The following is a 10,982-nucleotide window of genomic DNA, read 5'->3' on the forward strand; positions in this document are numbered from 1 at the left end:
CTGTAATCCCAGCTACTTGGGAGGCTGAGGCAGGAGAATCACTTGAACCTGGGAGGTGGAGGTTGCAGTGAACTGGGATCACACCACAGGACTCCAGCCTGGATGACAGAGTGAGACTCCGTCACAGAAAAAAAAAACCAACCGCTACTTCAATGCAATCTTAATTTGCATTTCTCTGACTACTACTAAGTTTCATCATCTTTTCGTGTGTTGATTGGGTGAACAAAGTTCAGTTCACTCACCTTGCAGCAGACCCAGACCTGCTCTTAGATCCCAGCTTATATGGACATTTGTCCTCAGGATAGCTCTGGCTATTGTGTTGGCTTACTATTGCTCCTCAGATTCTAGCAAAATGTCTTCTTATCTCTATTTTGTTCTTAGGAGAATATTTCCCTTATTTTCTTGAAAGCCCCATGACTATTTAAAAAGAATGCTTGTTATGGGTTACCTGGGTTCTATCTGTACGAAGTGGAAGGGCACTTGAGAGTTGTCAGTCACACTGCCTGCCTTCCTTCTCTGTTTGTCCCTGCTACTGGCACTGAGAAAAGCATCCAGCAGCAAGTCCCCCCTCTGGAGTTAGACAGACTGATTTACCCAAAGGTCAAGCCCTAGTCTAACAACAAAGCTGGTGTTGTAACTTTCATCTGTTGATTCTAGTGTCTATTTCTCAACTGAATCAAAAATTGGAAAGGAATTACATACTGTATGATTCCATTTATATGAAATGGCCAGAATAGACTAATCCATAAAAACTGAAAGAGTGGTTGCCTAGGGCTAGGGGGAGGGGAGAATGAGGAGTAACTGCAAATGGGCATGAGACTCAGATAATGAAAATGTTCTGAAATTATGTTGTAGTGATGTCTGTACAACTCTGTGAATCAGTAGATATAAATAATTTTATGATAGATGTAATTCATCTATCATAAAGCAAATTTATGATAGATTAATTACATATCAGTAAAACTATTATATAATTAAAAAGGAAATAGGGGTATTGTTTATTGAGATAAAACACTTGTTCAAAAATGCATAAACATAAACTTAACCATTCAGTTGAACTGCCACAAAGCGAACATATGTAACCATCATCTGGGTCAATAAATAAAACATTGCCAGCAAACCAGAAGCCTTCCTTTTGTCCCCTCCTTCCAATCTTGGGGCTTTAACCACAGCATGTCTTCCTTTTCCTTAGTGATCTAGGAATAATAAATCCTAGATACAAGCCCTTTGTTGATTATAAGTGGCAAATATCTTCTCATATTCCATGGCTTGCCTTTGCACTCTTTTAGTGAGCTTTTTGTATCCTTTCCCTAACATAGGAAATTATTCATTGGCCCCTTCAAATACTGTCATTGAGTATACATTGTTTAATCAGATGTATAGATAGATAGATAGATAGATAGATAGATAGGTTGGTTAGATAGATAGATAGATAGATAGATAGATAGATAGATAGATAGATAGATACGGCCTTTTTTGCTGATAAATTTTTAAAAAGAAAGATGCAGTGGATATGTACTTTTTTCCAAATTGCAAACAATACGTTTTCTATTTGAATCAAATAAAGCTAATTCAGAACACTGAAAATCAATATATTCACAGAGAAATTATTCTAAGGCCTTTATACTTCTTGATTTTTCAAGGTTAAAAAATTGTTATTATCAAGAAAACTTACAGCAAACTTCCATTTACTTCAAATCCAAATAATTTGATAATATAGTTACTGTTTTATTTTTATTTTTATTTTTAGAGATAGAGTTTTCCCTGTCGCCTAGGCTGGAGTACAGTGATGCCATCTCGGCTCACTGCAACCTCCACCTCCTGGATTCAAGTGATTCTCCTGCCTTAAACTCCCAAGTAGCTGGGATTAGAGGCATGTGCCATGATGCCTGGCTATTTTTTGTATTTTTAGTAGGGACGAGGTTTCACCATGTTGGCCAAGCTGGTCTCAAACTCCTGACTTCAAGTGATCCCCCTGCCTTGGCTTCCCAAAATGCTGGGATTATAGGCGTGAGCCACCGTGCCTGGCCTATAGTTACTAGTCTGAAATAATATTATATAGCACTCATGTCTAAAATTATGTGCCTAAAGAATTGTAAGACTTCTCAAAGATTACATTACATTCAAAATATCTGTAGTAGTATACGAATAATAAAGCTTTAAAGACTAGTAATTCATTATGGTAGCTGTGATGATTCTTCATCAGATTATTCAAGTAACCAGAACATTTCCAATCTGGGCAAATGTGGCTTTACTCTAGAAGAATGTATATATCCTCATCATTTGGTCCCGATCCATCTGTACTAATTATGCATACTTTTCCTTTCTCACTTCCCAGTAAGCTTTTGTTTTTTTATAGAAGAGCATTGTTGTTTACTATTTCATATGCATTTAATTTATAAAGTCAATTTGTGCATAATTATTTGTATTAACCATTAACCTGTAGATTCTATAGGAGTAATTATTAATCGGCACTTTCCATAGCACCTAGCATATGGTAGACACACAAATGTTTATGAACAAATTGAATGGCAAAAATCTAACCTTCAAAAATAATATGCTCCATCTATTAACACAACAATTTTCATCACCTGATCATTAAAATTGACTGTATATCCTTTCTCCTCAGCAACAAAGTTCACCTCAATACATAAATACTTACTTTCTCTCCTGTCAGGCTCATTTTGTTCAAGACCATAAGCTCCTGATGGATTCAGCTGCCACTGTAAGAGTGCACAAATATCTTACTTACTTGTTTAAAAAGGATTTAATACATAACATTCTCACCTATTGATTTTAAATATCAAACTGCTTAAAAGTGGAAGAAAAATGGCCGGGCATGGGTGGGTCACACCTCTAATCCCAGCACTTTGGGAGGCCAAGGTAGGTGGATTACCTGAGATGAGGAGCTCGAGACCAACCTGGCCAACATGGTGAAACTCTGTCTCTAATCAAAATACAAAAATTAGCCAGGCATGGTGGCATGTGCCTGTAGTCTCAGCTACTCAGGAGGCTAAGGTAAGAGAATTGCTTGAACCCGACAGGCGGAGGTTGCAGTGAGCTGAGATGGTGCCACTGCACTTGGGCCTGGGTGACAGAGCAAGCCTCCATCTCAAAAAAAAAATTTAAAAAAATAGAAGAAAAAGGAGTTAGCATGTTCAAATTAACAAAGCCCTAATAACACCACACTGAATGATCCTGAATTATATAACTTCTGAGATCCGAATCAATACTCTTAGAGAAGTTGAAGATTCTTTACATTCATTTTAATTGGAAGTAAGTGGAGGACCAGAGGATTAGAGTGACCTGTCTCAGGTTACACACTAACTACAGGTGGCAATAGAATTAGAACCCGTGCCCAGTACTATGGAATTAACACCACATTGTATTCAACTCCAGGTCCCAGATAATCTTAAAATAGCTAGAAAAGGCTTAGGTATTAAAGAATGAAAATATGACCAAGATAGGCCAGGCGTGGTGGCTCAGGCCTGTAATCCCAGCACTTTGGGAAGCCAAGGTGGGCAGATCATAAGGTCAGGAGATCAAGACCATCCTGGCTAACACGGTGAAACCTCGTCTCTACTAAAAATATAAAAGATTAGCCGGGCGTGGTGGCGGGCACCTGTAGTCCCAGCTACTTGGGATGCTGAGGCAGGAGAATGGCAAGAACCCAGGGGATGGAGCTTGCAGTGAGCTGAGATCACACCACTGTACTCCAGCCTGGAAGGCAGAGAGTGAGACTCTGTCTCACAAAAAAAAAAAAAAGAAAGAAAAAAAAAGAAAATATGACCAGGATTACCTTGCCTTTTAATGTTGTTATATCATAAACTATTACTTGCATCATATCATATCATTTTATATCATGTCATTTATCTCCTCTGATTACCATATTTCATCTCATTCAGGAATAAATAGGGAAGCCTGAAAATTCTCAGATATTACATAGAATATTGGAGCAGCAGAAAAGAAAAATGGAGAGTAATCGGTATCTTATAGCACAGCCCTTCTTTTCTCAGCTGGCTAGAATCTCTATCAGAATCACTAATGACTTAACCAAAAGGCCCTGCTAGGGCACCAGTTAATCTGATGAGTGAACTGATGCTTATGTGTGACACACAAATATGGATTACCTGGGAGCCTCTTCCATAAGCATCAGTTCACTCAACAGATTAACTACTTAACATCATGAGCCTTGAGCGGGGATGAGATACAGGACAAACATTTTACCATGTATTAAAAGTCCTTGGAAAGGGAGGACATCCAGAACTGGTTGGTCACTTATAGAAATGGGAGGTTTAGGCTAGTGCCAAGAAAGAGAGAAGACTTAGAAAGGGTAGGAAGCCACATGAGAAATTGCCAAAAAATGTTTAAAGTGAGGCATTTTTTGAAAGACATCAAACCACTAAAGCCTATTAATTTGGGCAGACAAAGTAAAAACAAGTAACCCTGAATTCATGTTTAAGGACACTCATAAAAAGGCTTCTTATAACTATAAAAACTTAGAAACAATCTAGGTGTCCAGCAACATGGGAATGGTTAAATAAGTTAGACCTATGGGTTGGAATATTGTGTTAAATTATTTAAAATATTTTTTAAAGAACTTTTAGTGACACAGAAAATACAGCAACATGTTAATTGTGGTATCTATGAGTTGTGGGATAATACACATTCTTTTTTATTTTCCTAGTCTTCTACAATGAGCATATATTACTTTCATAATAAAAATAAGTAATATAACCTAATAGAGAAAAATCCACACATACTAAAAAGAAAACAAAGAATTGAGTATGTGGACATGGATATAGATTGATAAAAATCTATTCTTGAAAACAGTGTTGCCCAGTGCTAGCCTGGTTTGTGACAACACCACAGAATAGAACTACTTATCTCAAGGTCTACAGTAACATATCAAAAAGGAAAGCAAAAATCTTTTAAAGTTAATTTCAATTTACTTTAATCTTAAAAACAAATACCAAATTTATTGACACACACTATTTTTGACAATCTAAAAGGAAGAATATAATCATTACTGAAATTCTGATTTAGAACAAATTCTAGTTCATGTTAATTACTGGCGTTTACAAAACTAGGTATCTAGCTAACCATCTACATAATATTTGCAGCCAGGTCAGATGAGAAGGATGAGAAGATGGACAGTTTATCTTCACTAGAGGTAGAACAGAGAACAACCATGAACAGCCTTTGGAACATGTGCCTGAGTGAGGGTACTCCCGGGAGGGTCTGGCCCAACTGGGTGCTTCCTTTCCCATCTCTGCCTTTGAATATCCCCTTAGTCTTCCTGCCTCCTTCTGCTTCTCTTGCCCTATCTTAAGTTCTTCTGATCTCTTCATTCTCTTTACAATTTAAAAGCTATTAAAATCTACCAGTAAGCAAGATATTTCAGAATTGTCCATAACCCATCACTCATAGTCCTGAAGAGCTAGGTCACTTAATCTTTATGAGGAGAACTTGAAAAATCTATTTCTTCATACTCTTCAGGAAGAATGAAGAGACAGAAAACAAAAACACAGAAGTAGAGATTTCTCTGACTAATTGCATATAAGCTTTTATTGAGTTTTACAAAAAAGGTCTTTCCCATCTCTGCCTTCTTTCAGTGCCATGTCAACATCCCTCTCTATTTAAAATGTGATAAACTTTAAATAAAACAATTAGAAAAAAATGACAATATTACAAATGGTAAAAACTTACGATACTTCATATACACGACAGACACTGGATAGTATGTGTCTATATTTAAAATTATATACATATACAATTATATGTTATATGTCCAAGTTAATCATATATATGTATGTTCTAGGTACCCTGGACTCAAACCGATGTATATGGCAGGAATGTAAAGCTGAAATTTATAAACAGTTCTTTTACATCCTTTTTCTTCCCACTGCAAATTCTGGTAGTTAAATGTTACATTAACTCATTCAATGCCAGGATTAAATCATTGGATGTCACAGAAACAATGTACAATTCTGGACAGGATCCTGTTCCTGTATAAAAGCAGTCCCCAACCTTTGTGGCACCAGGGACCAGGTACTGGTTTCATGGAAGTTTTTCCACAGACCAGATGGTGAGGAGTGGGGGATCATCAGGCTTTAGATTCTCATAAGGAGCGTACAACCTAGATCCCTCACATGGGCAGTTCACAATAGGGTTCACACTCCTATGAGAATCTAATGCCGCTGCTGATCTGACAGGAGGCAGAGCTTAAGCAGTAAGGTGAGCAATGGGGAGCGACTGTAAATACAGAAGAAGCTTCCTAACTGGTACCCAGGGGTTGGGGAACCCTGCTATACAAAACATTTCTTGGGCAGCTGATGAACCTTGACTGGAATCTGTGGATCAGTGGCAGTAATGTATCAATGTTTATTTCCTGATTTTTATGGTTGTATTGTAGTTATGTGGTTATTTCTCATTTGAGGAAATAAAGGGTGAGCTGGTGCCATGTCAACAACTTCTGGGAAAAATTTCTTTGTAGTGTTTTTGTAACTTTTCTGTATGCTTAAGGTTTTTTCCAAATAAAAAGTTTTTTTGAAAACCAAAATAGACTGAGAACAGTGGCTCATGCTTGTAATCCCAGCACTTTGGGAGGCTGAGGCAGGCAGATCGCTTGAGCCCAGGAGATAGAGATTGCCAAGATGGTGCCACTGCACTCCAGCCTGGGTGAGATAGTGAGACCTTGTCTCAAAACCAAAACCAAAAGAAAAGAAAAAAAAAAAAACCCACAGAAACCAAAACCCAAAAAGTGAAGAGGTATGAAGAGTTAAAAGTTATTGAGTTTTCCATGAACTACCTCAGTACATTTTCGGAAATATCAAATAAGAAATTCTTTTTTTCTCGGGCCAGTGGTGGTGGCTCATGCCTGTAATCCCAGCACTTTGGGAGGCCAAGGCCGGTGTATCGCCTGAGGTCAGGAGTTCAAGAGTAGCCTGGCCAACATGGTGAAACTCTGTCTCTGTTAAAAATACAAAAAATTAGCTGGGCATGGTGGCCTACGTCTGTAATCCCAGATACTGGGGAGTGGAGGGGGGGCAGGAGTAGCAAGGCAGGAGAATCGCTGGAACCCGGGAGACTGAGGTTGCAGTGAGCCGAGATCACGCCATTGCACCCCAGCCTGGGTAATGAGTGAAACTCTGTCTCAAAATAAATACATAAATAAAAAAACAAACAAACAAATAAATAAATATTCTTTTTTTTCTTATTTTTCTCATGAGAAATGTGTGTGTGTTTGTGTGTGTGTGTGTGTGTGTGTGTGTGTACTTCCCTTTGTTTGGGAGTGGGGGTGACCTTTAAACTACTGCAGAGGATCCCAACCCCCTGGCAGCAACCAGTACTGGTCCGTGGCGTGTTAGGAACTGGGCCGCACGACAGCAGGTGAATGCAGGCTAGCGAGCATTACCGCCTGAGCTCCACCTCCTGTCAGATGAGCGGTGGAATTCGATTCTCATAGGAGCAGAACCCTATTGTGAACTGCGCACCTGAGGGATCAAGGCTGCGTGCTCCTTATAGAATCTATTGCCTGATGATCTGAGGTGGAATAGTTTCATCCCAAAACCATCACCCCATCTGTGGAAAAACTGTCTTCCACAAAACCGGTCACTCGTGCCGAAAAGGGTGGGGACCGCTGAAGTATTTTCACCTCTATCCACCACTCCAAGCCAGAAATGAGAGGGAAGAGAGAGGTCAGATACTGTTCTTTTATCAGCCACCAGATGGCACCAAAAGATCCACTGGCTCAATTCTCTGCAGCGATGTAAATTCATAAGGCAGGAATCCATAGCTCAACAGTTGCAGTTAAGTAAAGGTTTGCACATATAAATAAACTCAATAATAATAATCGGCCGGGCGCGGTGGTTTACACCTGTAATCCCGACACTTTGGAAGACTGAGGCGGGCGGATCACCTGGGCTCAGAAGTTTGAGACTAGTCTGCACAACATGGCGAAACCCCGGCTCTACTAAAAATACAAAAATTAGCCGGGTATGGTGGCGGGCGCCTGTAATCCCAGCTACTCGGGAAGCTGAGGCAGGAGAATCACTTGAACCCAGGAGGCGGAAGTTGCGGTGAGCCGAGATCGAGCCACTGGCACTCCAGCCTAGGCGACAGAGAGAGACTCTCTCTCAAATAATAATAATAAATAATAATTTGTTGAAACTCTTTAAAAGGGTGGGAAGCACTAACTTACAATATTGCAAAAGGGTACCTAACAGCATAATACAAAATACACCTGAAAAAAATGTGCATCTACTTACTGTAAATTTGCTAACACCTTCAAGCTCTCCGAACCTCATGTAAGAGATGTCTGCCTTCTTTTTTCCAACATCCACATCTCCTGCATAGATTTGTTTTATGCCTGCACCTTTAATTAAAGGTACACACTCATCACATGGGCACTTTGTCACAAAAATCATGCTTCTTTCTTCTGGTTTTATTTCTTGACACCTACAAAAAAAATTATAAAATATCAGAAAGGTCGTTTCTGAAAGGGAAAGTTATTTTTTAGAAAAATCTTTAAACACTAAAATTGAGCTGTTTTAAAAACAGATTTATGATATTAATAATGATCATCAAGCCTTAGACCTGCTGAATTACTGAACGTTCAAAATATGTAAACCTACAAAAGTATTATGATACAACCTGAACATGACGATTATTATAACTAAAAATTATTGATTCTAAGTAGGAGGTTCAGTTTCAGATTACAAAATAGATGAAATCAGGAAGATACAGACATCAAAGAAAGAGAGAAAAATCCCCCAATGCTTTCTAAGTAAGTATGTGTTTAGAATACTGGAATTAGGTTTGAAACTGATACCTTCTTTAAGAGTTAATCATGTTTGACTAGACACTAACTCATCTTGTTAGACAAATGACACAGCCCTATCTGGTACCTACTGGATATTCAATAAATGTTTACTAAATGAATAATTAAATATTTAAGTTCTGTTTTGACTTATAGTTCCCTTACCCCTTCCCTATCATAGGATAATTTTAAAAAGAAAAGTTTCTATTTGACATATTCACACCTCTGTACAAAATGAAGCAAGTAAATCTGTAATGAAGAGGACAAGGAAAAGAATGGAGGAAATTTTGGGTGAAATTTTGCATGCTGAGGGTAGTTCAGGACTAAGGACTGCTCTCATCTGGGGCTACAAGGACTGACTTCCGGGTTCTGAGGCTTAGGCAGCTCTCAGCCAGCCATCTTCAATTCCTCCACCGCCAGCCTTCCATATCCATCTTCCTTGTTGAGACTGTTACTTACATTCACCTGGACTAGGGCAACAGAATTCTGTGCATCTAGTCTGTTCAAGCAATACTGCCTACATAATCTATAGAGTGTGGCTCTGTCAATGCCATTCCATTTCCCCACTACCTACCAAATGAAGCATAAACTCAAAGTCCTCTCGAGGCCAGTCCCAGCCTGTCCTTGTGAGCTGCATTTCCCTTGTGTCCACATTCCAACCTAAGTGGAATATTCGTGCTCCTAAACACACCACGGATTTTCCCCCTTCTAGACCATTGCTTATGCTAGAAGCAAGAATGGTCTTCCCTTCCCTTCCAATTGCCCCAGTCTAGGAATCCTTTAAGCTCAGTTCAGATGCCAGTTCTTCCCTAAAACCTTTCCCTTGCATTCTCCCATTTGTCCATAGCAGCAGCAGAATGTCCGCAGCACTTTACATTTGCCCCTAGTACAGAATCCACAGCACGAGGTGGATGCTGTCTCATATCCCCTACTGCATTAGAAGCTCTCCAAGGACAGGAGCCATGTCTTACACAGTTTTTAAATCCCTTAACCTTAATGGTAAAGGCTGAGAAGTGTTTGTGACAATGATGTAAATTGACAGCTATAATCGTTAACAAAAGTTCTTTTAAAGCAATTTGGTTCATTATAAAGTCCTATTCTGAATACTGCAGGCCATTGTAACACAGTGGTAAGTATTTGTGTATCTAAACATAAAAAAGGTAATGTGTGATGTTACAATGGCTACTTCACTCAGTAACAGGAATTTTTCAGCTCTGTTATAATCTTATGGGAACACGTTGTACATGTGGTCCATCGTTGCTCAAAATGTCTTTATGTGGTAGGTAACTGTATTAATAAATGTGTGCTCCAGATTTAGAAGACAAAGGAGCTCTTAACATCCAGAAATATGAGAGTCTGAGCAAGATCCCAAAGGATAAACTTCAAGCAGTTTCATACTGGAGAGAGGGAAGGGAAAAAAATACATGCTCAACAAATGGGAAGGCCTGCAGAGGCGTTAACCTCAGTTCAGGTCATAGCTTCAGGTCTGGTAGGACCAAGCCTTACCAAAATTATACTTCTGAAAGGAAACTTTCCTGGAATTTGAAAAAGGAAATAAATTGCAATTTTAAGAAAATTAATTTCAACCAACACTTGCTACATTTTAAAGAAAAGTACACCAAGAAGGATTTCATACCTAAAAGTCAAGGCATTCTGTTCCGCATGTATGATGTATCTGAATTTCCGTATTTCTCTGTCTTTCTGCTTGTCATCCATGTGTGGGAAGTCAGCATACTCAGATCCAACAGGAAAAGCATTGTAACCACATCCAACGAAGTACATGGCACCTGTTCCATCACAACTTCTCTACGAGAGTGAGCAAACCAACGGTTAGTTTCAACATTCTGAAAAGGCACTTTGCAATGTATTTTTGAAGCTTGCTATCATACTTTGTATAATGAATATTCATTCAATTTTCTTTTCTTTTTTTTTTTTTTGAGACGGAGTCTCGCTTTGTCGCCCAGGCTGGAGTGCAGTGGCACCATCTCCACTCACTGCAAGCTCCGCCTCCTGGGTTCACGCCATTCTCCTGCCTCAGCCTCTGGAGTAGCTGGGACTACAGGCAAGCACCACCACGCCCGGCTAATTTTTTGTATTTTTAGTAGAGACGGGGTTTCACTGTGTTAGCCAGGATGGTCTCGATCTCCTGACCTCGTGATCC

At 39.2% G+C, this 10,982-nt stretch overlaps 1 protein-coding gene across 2 annotated transcripts in view; it reads right to left on the reverse strand.

Annotated features, from left to right (window-relative positions):
• Positions 1-10,982, reverse strand: part of CDADC1 (cytidine and dCMP deaminase domain containing 1) — a 48,795-nt gene that overhangs the window by 4,782 nt on the left and 33,031 nt on the right. For both annotated transcript variants that reach the window (XM_011939471.1, XM_011939464.1), the window contains exons 7-9: positions 10,458-10,627; positions 8,271-8,460; positions 2,663-2,723 (exon numbers count right to left, since the gene is read on the reverse strand). In XM_011939471.1, coding sequence (XP_011794861.1) covers positions 2,663-2,723; positions 8,271-8,460; positions 10,458-10,627 — 421 coding nt within the window. The remainder of the gene's footprint in view (positions 1-2,662; positions 2,724-8,270; positions 8,461-10,457; positions 10,628-10,982) is intronic.

The sequence above is a fragment of the Colobus angolensis genome, unplaced genomic scaffold (genome assembly GCF_000951035.1).
Source record: "Colobus angolensis palliatus isolate OR3802 unplaced genomic scaffold, Cang.pa_1.0 Scaffold101, whole genome shotgun sequence".
Classification (NCBI taxonomy): domain Eukaryota; kingdom Metazoa; phylum Chordata; class Mammalia; order Primates; family Cercopithecidae; genus Colobus; species Colobus angolensis.